At 44.7% G+C, this 23,692-nt stretch overlaps 1 protein-coding gene across 8 annotated transcripts in view; it reads right to left on the bottom strand.

The window, feature by feature from the left end:
• The window catches only part of Tmem241 (transmembrane protein 241), a 112,453-nt gene that overhangs the window by 32,821 nt on the left and 55,940 nt on the right, over positions 1 to 23,692 (bottom strand). For 3 of the 8 annotated variants that reach the window (XR_001202213.3, XM_023566838.2, XM_003474034.5), the window contains 2 exons: positions 22,848 to 22,917; positions 19,551 to 19,644 (listed from right to left, as the gene is read on the bottom strand). The exons of 2 other annotated variants lie outside the window; for them this stretch is intronic. Coding sequence is in view for 3 of the 6 variants with exons in the window: in XM_023566838.2 (XP_023422606.1) it covers positions 19,551 to 19,644; positions 22,848 to 22,917 (164 nt within the window). In the remaining 3 variants the exon portion in view is untranslated. Of the gene's footprint in view, positions 1 to 7; positions 104 to 19,550; positions 19,645 to 22,847; positions 22,918 to 23,692 lie in introns of those variants that run through there. 3 more of the 8 variants (XM_013157246.3, XR_010041476.1, XR_002792287.2) reach the window with 2 other exon arrangements.

The raw sequence follows: 23,692 nt of genomic DNA, 5'->3' as shown, positions 1-23,692 counted from the left end.
AGGATACCTTCCCAGGAGTGAAGTACAGTAGCTCCAATCCATGATTTTTTTTCCTGTAGCATCAGTTACAGTCAACCACAGTCCAAAAATACTACCTGAAAAACTGCAGAAATAAACAATTCATAAGTTTTAAATTATACTGTTCTGAGTAAGAGGATGAAATCCACCTGAGATGTCTCTTTCCTTGGTCAGTTATCACCTGCCTATTCATCAGCAGCTGTCCTGGTTATCAGTCCCACTGCCACAGGATTGCAGGACTGTGTTCAAGTAGTCCTTATTATACTTAGTAATGGTCCCAAAATGTAAGAGTGGTCATGCTGGCAATTTTATTACAGTATTTTTGCAGTTATTTTATGGTGCTGTTAACCTCTCACTGGGTCAGACTTATACATTAAGCTTTCCCATAGGTGTAAATGCCTAGGAATCAAGATAGCACACAGGGTGTGGGGACATATCAGTGGCTTCAGGCATCCACTGGGGGCCTGGGACTCTACCCCTAAGGATAAAGGGGGTGGACTACCACACTGGGTGGAAGGGTACACTGATTTGTAACTGTAGATCAGTGATGATGAACTTTTTAGAGTTTTCAATAACACAAATGGCCTGCGGTAACACAGCCATCGCTTTGCCAGCACTGGTATAGATGGTCACTCAGATGTTTTGCAGAGAGAAGACATTACCCAACAGGGCAAACAATTAACTCTGTGGCTAGCTCAGTTTTGGGGCCCAGTGTTGGCCATCGATCATATATAAAGCCAGGGTGTGTCCTACCGCCTCCATTTGGGATTTCATGGCATATTTATGACATTGCCCCTATGGCCGGAGTTCAAGTACAAGAATGTGAATGCTGAAGTCTACCTACAGCCGCTGGAGGAGACACAGCCTCTCCTGCCAACCTAACACTGATGGGCTGAGGATTCAGCTCAGCAGCACAAGCACCTGCCTGGCAAGCACAAGGTCATGAATTTGATCCCTAGTACTAAAAATATGTAAGTAAATGCATAGGAGTATCTCCAAAAAAAAAAAAAACCACACCTACAATTTCCCTGAAGTCAATCACTGCATGCCTGACTTGCCTTGAGGCTCTGAAAGGTGGGGCTGGCAGGAGAGTAGGGCGGTTGTTAAGAGCGCACTGCTGGTCAGCCTCCTCAGTGTGTAAACTGAGGGTAGAAAAGAGGCTTTGGCCACCAAAGCCAGTTTCTTTCATTCCTAACCTTCATTAAAGGTCAGATGCTGTGCCAAACACCCATGGCCACGGAGAAGACTGGTACCTTAGACCTCTCAAGCCTCAGGCCACCAGCTGCCTGCTCTAGCCTCTAAGGGGGTAGGGTTGGGGGGAGGAGGTGGGAATGGGGGGCAACTCTGGCCTGGGCTCCATATGAGGCCACCTCTCCCAGGACAGGATTGGCACAGAGCAAGTCATTCACCTCTCTGGTGAATCATCCACCCAACACTTCATGAAAATCAACAGGAACCAGGAGGTACAGCCCAGAGGCAGAGCATCTGCCCAGGACGCACAAGACCCTAGGTTCAATCTTGTATTGCAAAAATAATCTACAAAAAGAACAGGAAGATAATCATCTCATTTTTATAAAGCCAAATTATAAAACTTATTTGGAGAAAAGTCCCAACAAATAAATTCCCCAATGTTTATATGATAGAATCACATTAGCTTTTTCGTTTTTCATTTACTTTCTGAAATTTTACACTAAGCTTTTTGATTCATTTTTTTTAATGAAGGGAGCAGACTAAATCACTTGCAAGGCTTTTCTAGGGGCATTGTGGATCAAAATTAAGTGAAAAGAAAAAAGTTACCTTCTTTAGTAGCATCTAATTCACCCTACAGTTAAGCACCTAATGGAAAACTCAAACCTAGCCAAGGATGCATGGGCTCTGCATTCCTGTGCCCAGAACACTGGTGCTCAGTGATCCTAGAGACCAGGCCTTGGCAGTCCCTAAGACCTCCTGGCAGCATGGCTCAGTGCTGTCCGAGCTGATGATTGAGTTCCTGGTGCCTCGATGACCTACATTCTTCACAGTCACCTGTTTCCCTTCAGTCTCCATCAGCTCTCTGTTCCCTGGAGGTGTTTTCTACATCATGTGGTTTACCACAAAGTGGGACAGAGCTTTCCCAGGGGACTGAGATTGTACAACCACACTGAGCCTCAGTCTCAAAAACTCATCCACACTCAAGCAAGGACCTCCAACACTGAATCTCAAAAGATGCCCTCTGGCTTGTGTGCCAAGACCTGTGTGCAAGTCCTGTGGCCCTTATTCCAGCTTAGATAAGTTAGCAAATATCTTCACGCCCTCATCTCTAAAAGTGTGGCTGGGCTGGAGACTTAGCTCAGGAGCATAAGCACCTGCCTTGCAAGCGGGCAGTCGTGAGTTCAATCCCGGTACCGATAAAAAAGAAAAAGACCAAAAAAAAAGTGTGGCTGTGGAGGGAAGCAATCAGTTTAAGCCATACAAGACTGGGAAGAATTAAGCAAGAAACATGTGTTAAAGGACCTGCCCCTCTACTGAGCACAAGGTGGGTACACAGCTGGTCCAGTGTACACTGCCTACACACTGACTGTATCAGGTGTTCTGTGGTTAAGTAGACCTGAGTCTAAAATCCAACTGGTTAAAAAGATGTTATCTGCGAAGTTAAAAAAAAAAAATCATGGTATGTTTTGCTCTGTTTTGCTCCTAGCATGAGGCAGGGGCGGGTGTTGGGATTTTTGCTTCCTAGGGACTGAGGAGCATGGCAGAAGGAAGTGAAAAGCCCTCTCTCACCTTTCAGTAGCAGGCGTCAACAGCTTGCAGGATGCAGCCCTAACATGCATCCAGTTTTAGCCTACCTGGGCTGGCCACACCCCAGCCCCCCCCCCCAGGTGTCAGGCATCATCAGCTCCTTCTTTCTCTCCATATCAAATGCTAACATGCACCTGTGGTCCAGAAAGCCAGGACTGAGTTGCCAATTTGGAGGGCATGTTTAAAATATGTCCAACTACAGCCCCAAAGCTGTCAAGCCAAAGGCAGCCTAAAAGATGTGAGGGAGGGGCATAAGCCTGAGGGTGCCATGGGAAGGCCCAGAGCCCAGAAGGAGCCCTGACCCCACAGGGCACACACAATGAGAGCACAGCAGGTACGCCATCATCCTTAATCAGCCGCAGCCCCTACAGGACACCTGCACCTGACTGGGTGTGGGCCTTGCTTCCCAGGCAGCCAGGAAGTGTGAGCTCTCACCTTGGCACTGAGCTGGGTACTTGTTAGAAACTGATTCCAGTCACAACCTCAGGAGAAATGGTGGCCACTGCTCAGAACAGTGAGGCCCCCCCCCGGCTTATGAGGTCTTTCTTTCCTTGTAAGGGACACCCCAGACCTCCTATAGGACAAAGACGACCTCAAAGCAGGAAGCAGGGGGACCTGCTTGGAAAGATGCTGGGCACAACACCCACTAGCAGGAGACAGATCTGACATGTGGGCCATGCCTTCTGGGCTAGCACCAGGACATACCATCTCAGGCATTACTAATCTAATTGTTTTTTTGGTGTTATTTTTAGTAGTGGTGCTCAAATTGAATTCAGGGCATGCGCACACTAGGCAAGCTGTCTACCACTGAGCCACACCCCAGCCCACCCCAGCCCATTTTCATACTGATGTACAGACATCATGTAACTACAGGAAGCATGGGAATCTCAAGTGCACGGCTTCCCTAGCATCTGCACCCATAAAAACACCCACATTGCCCCCACCTGGACAGAAACATTGAGCTGGCACCTCTCTCCAGGCTCCCTCAGACTCCTCCCCAACACGACACCCTTTCTGAGTCACCTGAGTGGCTGCGTGCTTTGCAGGTGAGATTTTGATATGGGGCTAAGATGAATAAAGTCTCTACAAATATTCCAGAATATGTACTTTAAAAATAACTTTATGAGATAGAACCATGTCACAAAATTCAACCTGTTAAAAGGTACAATTCAAGAGATTTTAGTGCAACTGCCAATATTTAATTCTCTGACAGACATACAAATTCATTTCTCACAAGTTTATACCTGGAAGCGAACTTTTGGCTTATAATGGAGATGTTTAGCTTTACAGTTTTCTAGATTAGAAACCTCATTTCATGTCCTCATCAACATTCAAAACTGTCAATCTCTTTCACTGCAACCATTCTGGTGATCATGCATTTCCACATCAGGTCTGCACCCAGGTCCAATCTGTCTAACTCCCCATTCTCATATCACCAACTTAATACAAACTGAAAGTTGCAACTCCCTACTGAGGACTCATCCAACAACCTTTAGAGCCAATACTTCTTTCTCTTTACTTTGCTTTGCTCTTAAAAATAAACACCAGTATAGCATTTCCAATGTGTAAGATAAAATTAGGTCCCAAGTTACTTGAAATTGAAAAAGTATTTTAAAACCTTATGGTGTCACTTGCATCTGAGAATTTTGAAGTCTTTCTTGAAACTAGAATGGCAATGAAGAAGTAAAGGCTGTCTATGACATACATCAGCTCCCAAACTGCAGCAGGGCAGTGCAAATAGCATTTCTACCTCTTTCATCTACAAAGGAAAATCTCTTTCACTTCAAGGAATGACAGCGAGCATTAACTGCTTAGCAGGTGTTATTTTATACAATTCTTGCAACATTTCTGCAAAGTATATTCAAGTGTCTCCATTTTACAAATGAGAAAACTGACATGTAGAGAACTTAAGTAATCTTCCCAAGGCTGTCCTGCCAGAGTGGGATTTTTATCCAGGTCTTTCTGTCTCTAAAATGCTGGGCTAGCTGTCCCTACTCTGCTATTTCAACTCCCTAGTCTGGAAAAACTGACAGGTCACTCTACTACTCACTACATAAACAGTAATACATCTTCCCACAGAGCTACTTGATTGTTTCAGTTTTGGCTTTTTGAAACAGGGTCTCGCTATGTTGTTTTCAGGTGGCCCTGATCTCATGATATAACCCAGGTTGATCTCAAACTTGTGGCAGTCGTCCTGCCTCAGCCCCCCAAATTTTAGGATTATAGGTGTGCACCACCACACCCAGCTTCCCACAGAGCTACTTGAGAAATAAAACTGCAAAGAAAACCATCGTAAAAACTGCAAGGTTATATTTTGTGAATAATCACAACCCAATCATAACTAAAGATGAACAGTAACAACCATGACTAGCTTCACAGAGGCTGCAGGCCTTAGACAATCAGGATGGATTAGGTCTGAGTGGTCCACAGTAGCAGCTCACTTCAATGCCAGGGCAGGGACGGCTCCAAAGGAGCTTCTACTATCACAGCTAAGGGGACAACAGGACACCCTCTCCCTTCGTTCTCCATACAGACTCCTTTTCCAACTTCTTGAGTGCTCCAGCTCCATGGGAAGGATAAAACACACAAGATGCCAATGAAGGATGAAATTTAATAACTGCCAAAACCTTTCCTCTCAAATACTAACATTTTAGGAAGAACCCAAAGGAAGCAGAGGGTTCCGGATGGTAGCAAGCATCCAACAATTCAGAACAGCAGAACCAGCACAGAAGCAGTGAGATTTACAAGGTGAGAACACACAGCCTGGTGTGATGAGAGCACGCTTTACTCCCATCTGAAAAAGATTTGTTTCCATAGATGGCAAATCCTCCTGCTTTGTCCATGGTATAGACACGGACAACCACAGTGCCCCAACCAAAGATCTCTAACACAGGGTGAAAAAGTCAAATGTTTTTGCTCCTTTTTGGATGCAAAGAGGTGAAACTATACAAGAGATTGACCTGCAATTTGAAAGTTACGGCTTCTAATTCCATTTTCATGAAACTTTGGTGTAAGTAATTAAAATGGTACCAAATCCTTTGTAGCTCAAATTATGTATCCGAAAAAGGTAACACACTATCCTCTTCTTTCAGCCTTACTTCTACAGTACTGGCTCTTAACTGGGTGTCAGAGAAGTAACTGTGAGTGCTGTGTGATGTGATCAACAAATATGATGAATATTAAACTTTAAAACTTGTATTAAGGTAAGAGACGCATTACCATGAATATCCCTGAAAATACTCCACTTCAACACACATCATTCTTGCCTCACTGATGAGCGTCAATCACTTCAAAACATTACAGTAATTTCTGTTAAATCTCTATCCACATCCACCTTATTTACTGGATGTGGCATTGTGTAACTTACAGCTCTTTCCCAAAGTCAAAATACCATGAAAGGCAAATGTTTTAAATCAGTTCAGGACACGGAGGCATGCATAGAGTGCAACTAAAGACACTCATCAAACAGGATCTTTAGAAAGTGGCAAGAACAATGGGATAAGTGTGTTCAAAGTGAGGGGAGGATTTGCAGGGATATTAATGGCAATATGTCTTTGACCTTAATACGGTTTTAAATACTAATATTCACCATATGTTTTGATCACACCACAGGCCAATGCAACAGGTAGGTTGCTGGGAAATGAAATTAGCCGATTGTTACTGCTATTTTGCTAACTACTCTCTTATCTTCATTTTTCTTTTCCTAACATGGAGGTAAGGGAAGTAGTGAGTGCTTCATTTATCAAATCTTGACCAATCACCTTCTGTAGTCCAAGCATAGACTATTCTGTAACTACGTACTTGCAAAACTGTGCAGATGGCACACAAAGGCTCATACAAGGTCTACTGCCTGCAGTAAGACAGGAAAGAAACAAGACAGGGCTTCCTCGGGCACAGATGCACTTGCTGCCCTCCCCTGCTGCAGCACCTCCCACCCCAGAGGCCACGCCCCAGGAAGACAGGCATGGAGACCCTGCTCCTCACACAATCTGCCTGCTCAACTCAAGCCCTCCCAAAGTGCACAGAGACAAGCAAATGCAATTACAAATTCAGTCTAATAGCTACTTGCGTTTCCCCGGTACAAGACAATTCATTGTTAACTCAAAAGCATTTTCCTGCCATCTACTTAACTGGCTATTCCAGAGTCATCTAAACTGTCTGCACCTGAAGTCAAACACAGTCTGCTCATACATACACAAAAACAACGCTAAAAATCTTAAACTGCATACTACTTACCTTGACTCTTAGCTTGCTGGGAATCAAAATGGGGGGGGGGGTCTTAAACGGGGGACAATTAGGTCAGCGTGAAGAGCCAATACAAAACAAAGAAGGGAAAACGCGAGTTTGGACTATGTTTATAAAAGACGAGAGAAATTTTCAACAGGAAAAAATGAGTGAGTGGCCATTAACACTTTAAACAAATTCTACTTTAAGGGATAAACAACAAAACAGGTATGAGGAGCCATCAGGGATACCAAGCTACAAGATGCTTACAGAATTATTTCTGCAAGGAACATATAAATAAGTGCTACAAATCACACATACCTTTCTATATCATTCATGCATTGAAACTTTAGCTTTCCTTCGGGTGTGGTGGCACACTCCTGTAACGCCAGCACTCCAGAGGCTGAGGCAGGAGGATCACCATGAGTTAGAGAGCTACTCAGGGAGTTCAGGGCCAGCCTGAACCACACTTGTCTCAAAAACAAAACAAAACCTTAGCTTTCCCAAAATCAAAGTCTGCTTATTCAAATTTCTCAAGAACAGCTTCATTTTATCAGCTCTGACAATCACCACTCACCGTCTCCTGATGCAGCCAGTCCCTTGCATCTGGTTTGAGCACATTTAGAGCTTACAGTGTTCTGTGCTAACTACCCTATGTTTGGACACAACTGGGGGAACTGTGTCCTAGGGATGCAGACAGAAGGTCTTTACAAAGGAAGAGTAGACTTAGAGTAATGGGACATACGCAGACTGGAATACAGGTACCCCTCGACTCAGGAGGGGTAACATCCCATTGAGTCCATCACAGGCCGAAAATACTTTGTGAACATCCCTACCCAGAGTGTCCTGGCCCGGCCGCACAGCACGGTGCAGTGTCAGTGGTTACCCTGGAGCGAGGGAGAGAGAGAGGGAGGGAGAGAGGAACTAATCACTAGTCTGAGAAAAGAGCAAAATCCAAAATTCCCATGTAGGGTTTCTTCTGAATGCAACATAGCAAAGCCAAAAAATATGAAGCCATCATGAGTTGGAGACAATCAATCTGTAAGGGTGCCACGAGAATGCTGGGACAACAGAAGTCACATCGCCCGAGACCTGCAGAATTCCAGCTTTCTCAGTCTTGGGTGCAAGCACTGCACACACGCCCGAGGTGCTGTGAAGAGGATCGGTTTATTTAAACACTTGAGTGCTGAGTCAATGCCATCCTATGATGTATCAACCACACACCAGCTCCTCCCCCAGGAGGCCCTTGCAAATTCCTCGTTAACTCCTTTTCCTTGCAGTTGTTTTAAATTATCTGGGATATGAACAGCACCCATAAAAACCTCACATTCAAGAAATATTTAGAAATGAAAAGCAAGTGGAAAGCAAATTCATTCAGGTCCAAAGTTATGCAACCTCGGGTTATCATACTTTTGCAACACAGAACTCTATGATGATCAATGAAACTAAAAATAGTCCAGAAAAAAATTGAGTGCAAAACTAGAAACAAGAAAAACATCCACCTTATCCAAAATAGCAAAATGTCCATTAATGTCACTTCCCTATGAATTATTTTGACAACACGAAATGGAATTTAAAATTCTCTTGTTGGATCCAAAACTGTATTTCCCCTCCCATGTGTCCTCTGGGAAAACATTACTCATAAACAAGTAATTCCCAAATAACTAACTCCTTGGCCTACTGGTTCCACACAGCTCGGCACTCACAGCAGCTCCAGACTTGTCACTTCATGTTCCTGTCGCCTCGTCAGTGATGTCATGGAAAGCCATCGGCATGCTGTTATTACTGCCGGGCTAGAGACTGCAAAGGAAATTACACTGCTGCGTCCATGCTTTAATTTTCCATGAAAAATTATTCTCATTGCCGCAGCTGCTTAGACAGCAAAAAAGAAAAATGATTTAATTAGGAAACAGCCATAATTAGATTTTTTTCCAGCACATTCTTTCAACATGAAAGTTACTTTACAATGCGGCTTCATTTGGTTTCACAATTGATTTTCATCAGACCATTCCAGGGCGCAGGATGACATTGGACAACCAGAGGAAGAAAAGGAATATTAACTACACAGCAAACATATACACTCAAATAAGCTCTGAGATGCGACAGGAACAGGGAGTGCAGACAGTGAACTGAGGGGAGCAGTCGCCTCCTTTATGAAGTTCTTTTGCCATAATCATGATGTGCATGATAATGGCAACGAGGGAGAGAAAGGAGAGCGCAAACAGAATGCAAAGTAGGAGGAGGAAGAGAACACTTAACCCCGTGAGAAAGACCATTATGAGCCCTGTAGCTATACTTGAAGAGTTTCTTCTGTAGTGTGCTCTTGTGGATGCGTGTTTGTATGCATGTGTGTGTGTCAGAAACTAAGCTGAAGGACTCTGCTGACAGAACCTGAACAATTTGTCTCTTTGTCACCTTCTCAGAAGCTCAAGGTGTGAGGAAGTGTTAATCCTTTAAAGTTCCCTTCATCTCAAAAATGTACATGGAAAGTAAAACACCACTAGGTCATTTAGAAGTCAAGAAATCTGTATGATCCCACATGAAAACAACACAGCTTTAAAAATAAAAAAAAAAAAATACCTACCAGAGACAGTAGGGATTTTACCAGTGGTCTTGCAGACACTTAAAAATTGAAGCCTGAATAGTATCAGTTGACAAGTTAAAACTGATTTAAATTTACCTAGTTGACTGGGGTAACCAAGACTCCTTAGTTCAATATTTTGTTAATAGGTCAAGAGACATCTCAATATGTTGCTGATAAATTGAGAAGACTCTGTTACTATCACTATCCTGGCACCTGTCAGCCTGAGACAGACAGTTGAAATTCAGAAAACTTTCTACGTACTGAGAGTTCAAAAGAATAAAGCAAACCGAGGTTGAAATTTACCACCAGAATCTTCCAGGCTCTTAAGGGAGGGGAAACTCCTATGAGAAACACAGTCCAGGATGGCGGTCATGTTACTCAACACAGAAATGTTGTTATGGAGACAGCTTGGAAGGCTGCTGGGCAAGGCCAGTGTATAATTGAGTCTAGCAGAGTGACCACAGCACAGCCAGCAGGGTGGCCTCCATGGCAACCACCAAACATACATCTTCACATATACAGCAACTGTTCTGAATCAATGACTCTTTATATAGGTTTAAAAACATTGTGAATGGTACATCAATTGCTTCTTTTGTTACACAATGTCTGATTAAATATGCTGTGAGAAACCTTGTTCTCATGCATGCTGAATTCTGAATTTAGAACAGTACCAGGAGTAGTGGTTTGCAATTAAATTCACTACCTAGAACTAGTGAATACAAATGGTAAATTTAGACCCAGGAAATTGCTGTTTAATTTCATGAACGAATTAAGCTGGTGTTTGACAGAGTCCAGGAGGACCTGTCAACTGCTGACTGTCACTAATCTAGTACTGTCCATATATTTAATCCTCTCAAATAAGATAGACAGTACTATTACACTTACTCATTCAAGAGAAAAGTAATGTGCATACCTAGAAAGTGGCAGACCTTGGGCTCAAAACTCATCGCAATGAAGCCTTAGTCTAGGTCTCTGTGATTCCCTATAATGCAGTCTGCAGAGCAGCAGCCATTCCCAGGGCTTTAACAGACACATTGCACAATCTTCTTTGGAACAATCAGCAGATTGCAGCATTTTCTAACTTTGCAACACTCCTCCCGTTGGTCCTTGAGTCCTCATTCCATGTTGCACCCACATCACACCCAGCTGGGGGGCTCACAAAGAACCAGTTCTCCGCAACCAGCTTCCAACTGGACCACGGGAGCAGCTTTCTATCCTCAGGAAAAATGGGGAAGAAAATCCCCATTTGAATGGGGCCTTGGACTGTCCAAAGTAAGTAAAACAAAGGACAAAGGTTCTACTAAACTGACATCACAATCTTTCATGAGAGACGGTGGGGCTTGGTGAAGGGTCGAAGAAGGCCAGGCTGCTGAGAGTTTCTACTGTACACTGATAAGCTCTATTAAATCATTTTAAAATCTTGCAAATGCTTAAGTAGGTACTTATCATTAATGATATGGCTCCCAGTAGATCACTATATAATGCTATAATTGGATGTAAATAACAGCAACATTTAGTCTTGAATCCAGGGTTATGGTATAGATCTAAAATATTCCTCCAAATTCTCAAGCGTGTGGAAGATGACTGGGCCACTGGGTACCATACTCACCAGTAGATTCAGCCAGTTGAAGAGCTCAAGGCTGACCTGTTGTTAGGAGGCAGGGTCTGGGTGGAGAAGGTCACAGGGGTGTGGCCTAGGGTGGCCCCTCCCTTTTCTTGCTGATCCTGGTTGCCACTGGTTGCGTACCTTGTCCTCTACCTAGGGCCTTCCACCTTGCTATTTCTGCTTTGGAGCCGGTCAACCATGAAACCATAAGCCAAAAAAGATTATTCCTTTAAGTTGTGGGTGTCTTGTATTTTGTCCCAAGGATGAGAAAGTAAGACAATCAGGTAGTCTGTACTTAGAGCTCACAGGAATCCTAACATTTTGAGGTATCCTTGGCAAGTCTTTTTGACAAGTCTTTGTCTAGACTTCGTGGTCTAGACTCCACTTTATATATGAAACTACTACAGACTGGAGGGCATTTTAGTCCATCTTAGCTGCTACAACAAAATACCAGAGGCTGGCAGCCTATTAAAACAACAGAAATGTCTTTTTTGCAGTTCTGGAGACTGAGAAGTGGAGATTAAGCTGCCAGCACATTCGGTGTCTGGTGACAGTGCCCATCCTGTGCCCTCTTACATAAGGACATTGATCCCACTTCTAAGGACTCTGCCTTCACAACCTATTGACCTCCCCCAAAGCCTCGTTTCCTTATACCACTGCCTTGGAAATTAGGGTTTCAGCCACAAGCTTTAGGGAGTCACAAACATTCAGGCCACAGGAGAAGGATTTAGGGAACAGCAACCAACATCAAGCAGAAAGTCCTTTCCTTTCCCCCTAAAATCCCAGCGCCTGGGCTGTCACACAGTGCATGGAGAAGCCCAGATCCTCGATGCATCTCCTCCCACCAATCACTGCCCTCTCCTAAAGCTCAGGAAAAGGCTGTTTGACCTAAATCCAGCCCCACCCAGGCCTTCTGTGGACTCCTGGCACCTGTCTCCCCATCTCTCTCATTCTCCAGCAGGTCTCAGTCTCTATAAAAATGGCTTTCTTCTTTTCTAGTTTGGAGCACCTGGAAAAGACATTATCTTCATAAGATCTGGCTATTGTCAGTCCCCTACCCACCTCTTCGCTAAGCGCAGTATTCATGACTCGTCTTCTGCACACTCCCTCTGGCTTCTACTAAAATGGTTTCTCAGAAACTGGTGTCCTTGCCCTTGTCTTTTCTCAGTCCGGGTCTCTTGACCCGCGGTGGCATTTCTGCACCACTCCTAAACACCCTTCCTTACACTTCCCGCACTAAGTTCTCCTGATTCCCTCTGCTGCCTGGCTGTCACTTGTCTCTCTTGCTTATCCCTGGTGGCCGGTGTGTAGGTGTCTCTGCCTCTGCTCCTCTCAGCCTGCTAGCAAGCTTCACTGTCGATTCACTTTCCTGACTTCTGTAGGCGAAGCCCAAATGGCCAAGCAACCTGGGTTCTCCCCAATGTTCCACCCACTCCCCTGCTCAGTACGGCCCTGCTTCACCATGCTGTCCCCATGCACGTGTCTTGGGCACATTTTGCCGGCTTCACACGCCACGGGCTCTTTCACCTCAGACCATAGAGTTCCTGTGTCTCCAGCTACCCGCTTCTAGCCACTTGTCATTCCCAATGTCCACACTGTCGCCATCCACTGCCATTTGTCCTAAAATGATGCGAGTTTATGTTATCTAAATTCTTCCCCCACATCATATTACAAGTATACATTTAATTCTTAAAATGCATTTCCTTTCGAAGTGTCAGCCAACTTTTTCACCTTTACTCTTGGTTCTCCTGTCTTGAGTTACTTCCCTCTTCTAAAATCCCCCCAAGCTCACATCTGATCTCCTGTTGCACAATTTCCACATGACCCTGTTCAACATTATCCACCATTAGTCACCTCAACCAGAGGTGCACGAAATCAGGCTGCCTGTTGTGTCACTCTGGTACCCAGCTTCCCCCTGCACCTCCATGCTCCCTTCCTCCTCTGGGCAAATTTATTTAGCATGGTCCTCTACCTTCTTGTCCCATGTGAGGCACTGGCACTCACTCCCATGCAGTGCTGCCCTGCAGGCCCAGCATGAGCCCCTCCTCCATCGCCTGGTGTGGCGTCATCTTCCATGAGCCTCCCCCTGTTACTGATCTCCTCCTCTGGTTACAACAGGCCTTCAGCACACATCACATACACTACGACATGTCTCCCTCCCATGACCGTCAGACACACCACACCTTTCCCTAAAGCAATGCTGATCGACTAGTAGAACCATATTCCAAAGAGAGCCTTGATGTAACAGCCTTCTTCTGCCCTCAAACTATAAGAATCTAATATTTCTTAAATCCAAAGGCCCTACCAACTGCTCCAGGTTGGCAGTAAACTTTGACATAGTTTTAGGGAAAGGACTTGGGGAAGCAAGTGAAGTGCCTTGGGTATGATATCTAAGGAGGAGCTTGTTCCCTCCAGGTGCTGACTGGTACCACCAGGCCCTGAACGTGATGGCCACCCTGCTCCTGGCCCTCCAGACCTCAGATGAAACTCTAATGATCAGAAAACAAAGGAAATGAAATCAAGAGACCTATCCTAAGCAAGCTAAAGAAAAATTATTTCCCCAGATCTGTAACAAGAGCAGACTGGGTTTCCTAGTCTGTCACTGTCTTCGAGCGTGAGGTAGTGACAACAATGATGACATTTGCTTCTAAGGAGGCGAGTGCCCCTGCAGAGGCAGCTTCTGAAGGACAGCGCATGCTGGTTTTCAGGGCCCTGGTGGGCAGTGCCACTTTTTGACACCTCCTCGCCTCCCCAGCTCATCCTTGGCACTGACTCACTCTGGCCCCTGTTTCTTCTTCCCAGTGACACTGGGGGCCCAAGTGGGTTTGATACTAACAAGGGCAAGGCATGGCTCATTCTGGGACAAATTCTCCGGGCAGGATTTAAATCTGCTGGAGAGACTGCTACGGGGAAAATGAAAACTCATACTGCATCTTCTTTATATGCCCCCATGTCTCATTATTTCTCTCTTAAATTCACTTGGTCTTTCTGCAGTCACCTTTCACAAAATGAGTAAGACAGGTGACTACAGGTTTTACTTCCCAGAGTTACAAAATGAAGAGGGGGAATTTTTTTTAATGGTTGCCAAATATTCTGGTATTTTTAGTTTCTTAAAATACTTTGCAAATTTCCAGAGAAAGAAAATAATAATCACAATAGCAATATAAAATGGTTTAGAAGGCACTGTCGCCCCTCGTGCTTGGCATTCCCAAGCTAGAAGATAATGAAAAAGGCGAGACCGGAAAGAGACAGAGACACCTTGGCTCAGAACTGGGGGGCTCTGGAGAGGATGTGACAACTTACAAAATGGCTGAGAATGGGAGCAAGGAAGAAGGCATTCTCAGCCCTGCAAAAGTCCTCCCTGCTCTGTATCTTTGACTCTTTCACAGATCCCAGGGGAACATTCTCCTGAATCACGCTCCTGACTATGCTGGCACCCCTCGTCACAGCAACATCATAGGAAACACTGAACAACCAAAAGCAATCATGTTGTATTTCAAGTATTGGAACATTTCCATGTGTAGGTGACACATATACTACCATCCAGCATCACGGAGCTGTCAACAGAAAAGAAAAAAGAAGAGAGGTTGCTTGATTTCCGAAAGAGATGTTAAGGGCTGAAAAGACCTTTCTAGCTCATCTAATCCAACCATCCACATTTAAGAACAATTAGCGTTAAACCATACCAGGCAATTAAAATACTGCATCTGATAAACCCCCTTTAACATTCAGGGGGAAAATAAAAAGGATACTCATGGTACTGGTAGTGAAAAGCAGAAAATGTCACCAAATTGTAAAGGACAAAATGTAATCTCAATGCTTAGAGCACTCGTATTTTACAGTGTCTATGGATACCGTATGCCATTTTCCATGCCATAAAAGTTACCAATTGTAAATGCAAAAGCAGTGGCTTTTTTTTTCTTGAGATGCCAGGGACTGAATGCAGAGCCTTGTGCATGGGAAGCAAGCATGCTACCTTTGAGCTACATCTGCAGTCTCTAAAGTACAATTATTTTAATGGTCAAGTTTAATTAATTTAAATGACTAGGCAACCATCACCACCACAATCCAGTTTTAGAACATTTCCATTACCCACCCAGAAAAACTCCCTGAAGCCTATCAGTAGTCAATTTCTTTTCCAAGAAACCATCAGGATACATTTTGTCTCTACAAATTTGCCTTTTCTGGACATTGCCTATAAAATGGAATGCTCCGTGTAATGTAACTAGCTTCTGTCAGGGATTTACCTGTCATAGAAATGTATGAATACCTCATTCCTTACCCCAGTGTATGGATATATGTATCTTGCGTAACCACTTGCTAATAAATTCACATTGAATAGTTTCCAGCTTGGGGTTGTTATGAATAATGCTGCCATAAATATCCATGCATAAGGCTTTTACATTTTCATTTCTCTCAAATAGATTCATAAGAATAGATTTGCCTGGTTATAGTTGGTATGCTTAACCTTTTAAGAAAGTACCAAACTGTTTTCCAAAATGGGTACATGCACATCCCCCAGCAATGCATAAAGGTTCCAGTTTTCCCACATCCTCACTTTCAATCTGCTTGCATCTTGGCACTTAAAGTATATCTCTTACAGACAGCATATAGTCAAGTCTTGCTTTTTAAAATCCAATCTGATCATTTCTGTCTTCTGAATAGAGTATTTCATCCATTCACATTTAATGTAATTGTTGATATAGCTACTAGCATCTTTCTGTCATTATAGATCTGGAAATGTATTTATCGTTCACATCTGAAGTCAGTTTTGCTATATATCAAATTCTATTTTTAAGTTTGAGTCTCATGTAGTACAGGCTGGCCTTGAACTTGCTTATGTAGCACAAGTTGACCTCAAACACATAGCAATTCTTTGGCCTCAGCCTCCCAAAGGCTGGGATTATAGGCATATGCCTATGCCACCATGCCCAGCTTGTATATCAAATTCTTGGGAGAGATGTTTTCCTTTCAACATCTGTCATCATACTGCCTCCTGGCTGACACTGTCTTTGATGAGAATGTCATTAATTGCATTGTTTTTCCCTCACATATGCAAAATCTTTTTTTAATTTCTTTCTTTTTTGGGTTTTTTTGGGGGTGCTTTTAAGATTTTCTCTTTGTTTTTTAGCAGTTTTACTAGAAATTGTCCAGGTAAGTTTCATTAGGGAACCAGGGATTGAACTCATGATCTCATGCTTGCCAGGCAAGCACTTGTGCCACTGAGCTACCTCCCTACCCCCCCCCTTTTTTTTTGTACTGGGGATCAAACTCCCAACCTCACACTTGCCAGGCAGGTGCTTATGCCATTGAGCTAGATCCCTGGCCCTCGGAGTTTTTCTATCCTTGTGTGGCAGACTTAGCTGAACTGAATCAGCATGGCTTTGGATGTGGAAGGGCCATGTAAGGATTGCTGCCAACAACACAAAAGCAGGACTGCAGGAGAAGAGGATGTGCTGTTGATCCTCCTGCTGTGAACTCAGCTGTTATCATCAGAGGAGCTCAGGTCCTCACTCTCACAGAGAATAGGTGTGGTTTTTGGAGGAGAGCTCTGGTCCTTACTCTGAGCATCACTTCCTAGCTCCAGTGCAGATTCTTCAGCCTGCTGGCACAGATCCTTCATCCCACTGGTGCAGACTTTCTAGCTTCTGTCACTGACCACTGGCTTTCCAGTGCAGATCTTTGATACAGACTTGCATGAGACATTGTCATGGCTCTAGGCCTCCAGCCGGAGTCGTGGAGAATACTGCCATGGGCTCTAGATCTTCAGCTGGACTCGTGCAGGACATTGCTGTGGGATCTAGGTCCTCAGCTGGATTCTTTGGGTCTCTAGTGCGTGGACAGATCTCCCACACTCTTTTTTGCATTTGACTCTTTGGGTGAATATTATAAAATAATCCTATAAATTATGTATCCTGCATTAAACCTTTTCCCTTGTGAACCCTGACTACAATACCCTGCCTGCTCTTCTAGAATTGTCATTCCACATACATTGCTATCCTTCATCATCTACAGGTCTCTGAGACTCTGTTCAGATTTTTTCAATTTTTAAAAAATCCTACTTAGATTAAATAATTTATTTTTCCATACCTTCTGGCTCATTTACTCTTTCTTCTGTCATCTCAGATCTCTTGTTGAGTCTCTCTAGGGGATTTTCATTCAGTTGTTATATTTTTAGAATACAGAATTTCCATTTGCTTTATATTTGGTTCTTACTTTTAAACGTAATTTCTACCTTTTCATTGAATTCTATATTCATTGAGCGTTTAACTCTTTAAATGTGGCTGCCTTCCAAACTCTAACCATATTTAAGTGAGTACTTTGCAGTGCTTTTTGCCTAAATCAGCATCTGCAGCTGCTTTCTATGGATTGTTCTTTTCCTGTATGCAGACCACACTTGCTTCTCTAAATGTCTCTAATTTTTTTATTGAATACTGGGCATTTAAAACAGTATATGGCAGCAACTGGATTCTGATGTTTTCACAAAAGCTGTTATTGTTGTTTTGCTCACTTAGTAATTTTCCTAAAACTAAGTCTGTGAAATCTGTTTTCCATGTAAGGTATAGCTGCTGATTCATTTTTTACCTTGTTTTTATTTCTAAGTCTGAATTCTAGGAGTCATCTCTGTGTCTGAATAGCTTCGTATTCTGGCAAAGACTAGTCTGGCTTTTTGCTCAAACATCTTGAGCCAGAAAGCCTTCTCTCTGCGTTTGATTCTGAGTGTGAGCAGGCTGGTTGGGGGTTTATTTTGCTTTTTTTTTTTTTTTTTTGGTACCAGGGATCAAACTCATGACCTCGCTCTTGCCAGGCAGGTGCTTATGCCACTGAGCTAAATCCCTGGCCCTCTAGGCTGTTTTCATGTCTGCCCTGGCCTTTGCTCTCTGCTGACCCCTCACCATCACCTGTGAGCATACACAGAGGAGCCACCAGTCTGAGACACTCCTTTTCTGTAGCACATGCCCACAGACCAAGTTCAACCTGGGAAATGCGGAGAGCTACGAAGCCTTTGGCGGCTCTCTCACCACTTTGGAGAACCACTTTTTAAGGCACCAGCAAGACCACTGGCCCATTGCTTAATCTAAAGAAGACTCTACACTCAACCTAGTGGAACTACTGGCCTCTCCGTCCACTGACCATTGAGTTGACCCCTTGAACTAATGATCCTCCAAAGGAGCCCCTGCTGGAAGCAGCGCCAAAGCTGTGGGTTCCACAGCCCACCCTGCTGTGGCTGGACCATCACGGGAAGAGGCAGAGGGGAGGAGGGCACGGAGCCATGGGGAGCAAGCACACCACAAACCCTGTGCCCACCCAAAGCTCAGTAGTTTCCATGAACAGTTGCTTCTTGCTGCAAGCAATTTTCAGAGTGTGAAAATGATGCTGCTATGGAGTCTTTTACCAAATTTCTAGTTGATTTTGGAGAAGAGACTTTGTCAGTCTCCTCACTCTCTCACACTGAAACTCAACATCTAAAGCATTTTTACAATCTGCTGGAACCAGAATTATTAATTCTATTAAAACACCAGGTAGGTGAAAATATCACTGTTGAATTTTATTTCCAAAGAAAAACGTGTGGTTTTTTTCCTCCCCCATCTCCCCTCAAAAGTGATGGCACACAAGTTTCAATGATTATTTCATTAGATGAAAATGACTGGGAAATCTCAGGCCTCAGAAGCAATACCTCAGTCTCTGGACCTTGAGTCCTTCAAGATGACTCAAGGTATAGATGTCAGGGAAGAGAAGCCCACCAGTAAGAGAAGAGAGTCCCAGGCATTTCCATTCCAATGGTGCCTTCCATCACCTCTGGTCTGCTTCTGTCTCTTCTCAGTTCTTCCAGCTCTTTCTTTTATTACACTCAGCTGTGGCCATTCAGATACACAGTGCCATTTGTGTACCAGTCCCCTCTTCTGAATGCTTCATCCAAGCCTCCCAACCTGGACATTTCTGTGATTTTTCTTTCCTCTATTACCCTGGCCAGGCTGAGTCCTCCTGTCTGAGTCAGCTGAGCACTGGACATACTCACTGCCCATGGAAGAAAAAACTTCCCTGGTTCCTGGGAGCCCAGTCCATAGGGCCAGAGAAGACAAAACCTCTCATTTTTAGACAGTTAAGGCTCACGGAAGTTAAGGGCCCTAGCCATGGTCACCCTCAGGCAGTGTGACAGTGATGACATATGCCATGGTGAGTAAACAGAGAGAAGGCCTCAGAAACTGTTGCCCGAGTTAGGCAAAGATTCAGGCTGAGGGCAGGTGACAAGAAATGGCTTCCTGAGGATCCAATCACATGTCCCCAGGTCTGAAGACCCCACCAAGCTAGAGCTCTCACCTGCCACCCCTCTCTTACCTTGGCCAAGAAGGTCAAGGCTGCACACTGCCCAGGGGCCATGAGATTCTGCAGCTTCACTGTGCTGAGCATGAGCAGGAACCCGAAAACCCCACTAGAAGGAAAAAACATTCTTCAGTCAGTGAGGCCTTCAGCTCACTAGCTTTGGTCTCATTTTACCACGTCATGTGCTGATGGTCACGCAGCCTCTTTGATCCGTGGTCATCTCTGGGTAAAAACGCCAAGACCTAAAAAACCCATGAAGTTTCTCTTTGCTAAGAAGCCATGAGCACATTTCATTGCAGGGATGGAATTTAAGAGGTCTCTTAGTAAATCTCCCTCTCTCTCTCTCCCTCTCTCTCTCTCTCTCACACACACACACACACACACAAAAAAAAAAAAAAAAACAAAATGTACTGATCATGCCTCCTGCAGCTTCCTATATTAGCTCTAGAGCTTGGGGCTTGTCAAGGAAAGACCTCAATTTCATTTAAGCAAAGCAAACTGGAAGGTAAGATTTCTAGTTCTCTATATGACAGAAAAGGCCTGGAATGAGCCCTGAATTCAAGATAAGGGGTTTCCAGCAACACAGGTTGTGGCCACTAGTCCCCAAGCCAAGTCGACCTCCATGGAACCCTCATTGTTGTTTGAGACAGGGTCTCACTGTGTTGCCCAGGCTGGCCTCAAACTCACAGTGATCCTCCTGCTTTGCTCCTGAATGTGCCACTACACCCAGCAGAAAGAGCCTGCCAGTGGGAGCCTGCAGGTGGACAGCATTCTTTATTATAGTCACTGGGGTGGCCCCAGCTGGATCACAAGCTGAGAGGGCAGGTTGGGTCTTGGCTGATCGTTGTTGTATTTGCCCCTAAAAGAGCTAACACACTGGTTTGGTCATAGCAGGTTTTAAATAAAGATGAAGCTGAACCACAAACAGGGTGAACTGAATCAAATACAGCTGGAGCCAATTTTCAGAAATGCATACTGCACTTCATTAGGTGAGACTGGCTTCCCAGCCACATTCTTGGTGCAGGCCAGGGAGAGGCATCAGACTCCCCCAATGACCCACAGAGTTGTTCACATTTGCATCTACACTCATGGGAGACTGGGCGGCTATGAATGGAGACAAGTCTCACATCCCAAAGGCAGAGAGGCGCCATGAATAAGCAGCGTGCTCACCAACCAGATCCCACAGTCAGGAGTCGTGTTGGTAGCTGTCTACCTGACCTTTGTGACCTTAACCAAATCTCTGCCCATGCCCCTAACCTGAAGTTCTTAAACTAAGAGGGCACAAAACAGTTCTCGTCCTGTCTTAGGGGACCCAGAGATGCAGCCTCAAGTTTTCCTTTTTGAACAAGGACACTGAGGCCCAGGTATGGTTAGAAGCCAGATTTCCATGGCTCTGGAAACTTCACTGAGGTCATGCTTCCTTGACCAGCTTGAGAGTGAGGTGCTTCCTGGCCAGGAAGGCAGGGTGGAAAGTGAAGCAGCAGTGCCCCAGGCTCCTCTGCAGTGGCTTCCACCCCGCATCTGAGGGGCAATCACGCCCCAAGTGCTGCGCAGCCTCAAACACCTGCATGCCCTCTGGTCCTATCCTCCCTGCTCTCCCTCCTGAGACAGGAAGGGCAAGGTGACCTGTCCACTTGGAGCAAACCCAGCACAGATGTTACTTCAGGTTTGAGAGGGATGTGCTTATTGCAGGACTTGTTAGTTGCAGACATTTCTACACCGCTCACAGATCCGTCATCTTTCTCCTTCTGCTCCCACCCCTTGTTAGGGAAGCGAACCTGAAAAGCAGAGGGGGACCTCTGAAGCAAAGGAGCCTGGGAACAGGAGATCCTTTGTTCATAGGGTATCTAAACCCTGGCCACTCTATCCCCGGGGGTCTTCATGTGGGCTCCCAAAGACCTTCTGAAGGTGGCAACTCTGAGCGATATGGCCATGAAGAAGCCACTGAAATGATGTGGGAAAACTGGACACATTCTCTAAAGAGGCTACGCTTTGTAAGAAGCCGAGGCAGGGGTAATATAACAGAGAATTGAATCAATTCAGCAAGATGTCCAAATCTTTAAGGTAAAAAGACTGGTTAGTCATGCTGGGATATAAGAAAACTACCAAGCAAGAGGGCAGTGATAAAGTCAAAACATCACCACCGCAGCCCATGAAGCAAACACCAGTGAGCCACGAACAGCTCCTCTGTCTCAAATGGTTAACCTTTTCCTCTTTATCTGCTTATTTGTGCCACCAAAGAGTCACATGCAAGGGAAACAGACCCAGGCCCAGAGCAGTGCCAAGACTCACGCTGTAGAATTCCAGCTAAGGGGCAGGCAAAGCAGCCCAATCAAAGTGAGAGAGCTCAAAGGACATCCTGTTAGTGTTTTCCACTCTTGAGGGTGATAAATAAAGGCAGTCAGAGGCACAAATGCAGAAAGCCCTGTAACACTGCATCCTTTCCCCCTTTGCCCTAAAGGTCTGAGGGCATGACATTCCCCGTCAGAAACCTCAACTACCGCTTCTCTGCACAAACTCCCTGCTTGGTAGGGTCCCCTTTCCTGTGTGGGAACAGATGGTCTGGCTTGTATGTAGCATTTACAGTGGATCTGAGCACGTAGCAGTAACTGCCACCATTTATCCAGCCAGGCACAATGCTGAGGAAACACACATACACACACACACACACACACACACACACACACACACACACAATTTGATTTGATTTGATGCAAACAGTAACCCTCTATTGGCACTATTTTCAATTTTACAGATTCTACACAATTAGCAGCAGCAAAGCTGGGATTAAACCCAAGTCTACTCCTTCTACCACATCAGAATACAAGCTTTGGTTGTTTGTTCATTTGTGTGTTTATTTGTTTATTTTTGAGACAGTGTCTTGCTATATAGTTCAAGTTGGCCTTGAGCTCACTATGTAGCCTAAGTTGGCCACAAACTCCCGATCCTCCTGCCTCAGCCTCCTGAGTGCTGGGATAATAGGCATGCAGCAGCACACCTGGCTTAGTTTCATTAATTTAATACACTGAAGTTCTGGGTGAGATCTGTTTATGAAGAGAATAGAATTGGGGGAAGCCACCTCTTCACCAAGTTTGAAAACCACTGCCTGTGTGCAGGCCCAGGGTCCTCACCATACCCAGGCCAACCCTGAGCACCTACAGGTGTCCAGTGACAACCTGCTGGGGTCGGAGGGAGCTGCTTCTCAGCTGCACCCACCACCACTGGCTTCTGCCACTCATTTGAGTCACTGGCAGGGACTGTGGCCTTCACAGAGACACGGAAAGACACTAGAATCAGTGAGCTGAAGGTTACCTGGCACAGCAGCTGCCATGGAATCTGTAGAAATACAGGAATGGGAAGTCCAGGACGTTGAAGAGGTCACCTGCAGAGCACAAGCATGGTGTGACAATGGCCCCCTCTGCCCTCTGTGTCCCCCTGCACACACTGTCCTGCAGCCCCCCACTGACTCCCAGAGCTGTCTACACTGGGTTGACAGTGCTATTTAATATGAGCAAACAGATAATAATAATGCCTGTTTGGTGACAGCATGCCTTGTGCAGGGGCCTTTGCTAAAAGCGCCTCACCTTTATCCTGTTCTGTCTTCAGAACTCTGTGAGGCTCTGTTGTCCCCATTTAAACTGGAGCTCAGGGAAGAGAGGGTATGAGATTGCGTAAGTCTTGAGGCACGAAGGCAGAAGACCCCAAGAGCTTCACCAGGCAGCCTCCATGACCCAGGACAATGTGTGTGTGTGGGAAGGGGGAGTATTCTTTTTTTTTTACTATAATGTATTCTGCTTTTTTTTTTTCCCTTAATTTTTTTTTTTTTTTTGTCTTTTTCCTTTTTATCAGTACCAGGGATCAAACTCACGACTGCCTGCTTGCAAGGCAGGTGCTTATGCTGCTGAGCTAAATCCCCAGCCCCTATTTTTCCCTTAATTAAAAAGATAAAAAAGTAAATAATTTAAAAAAAGGAGATTGAGATAAAAGAGGGCATAACAACAAACCAGCGCAGGTCAAAGCATAACTATTTAAGCAAAATAGTGTTTCACCACAAGATATCCTAACATAAAAGTAGTTACCATAGTGTCTCTTTCCTTGAAATCTTTGAGTATTAATTTCATATACTGTCGCACCAAACATATCAAGACAATGTAAAA

The sequence above is a fragment of the Cavia porcellus genome, unplaced genomic scaffold (genome assembly GCF_034190915.1).
Source record: "Cavia porcellus strain 051 isolate PalLab524CR breed Dunkin Hartley unplaced genomic scaffold, mCavPor4.1 scaffold_20, whole genome shotgun sequence".
Classification (NCBI taxonomy): Eukaryota; Metazoa; Chordata; class Mammalia; order Rodentia; family Caviidae; genus Cavia; species Cavia porcellus.
The sequence above is the reverse complement of the archived record's forward strand: the minus strand, read 5'-3'. Positions and strand labels throughout refer to the sequence as shown.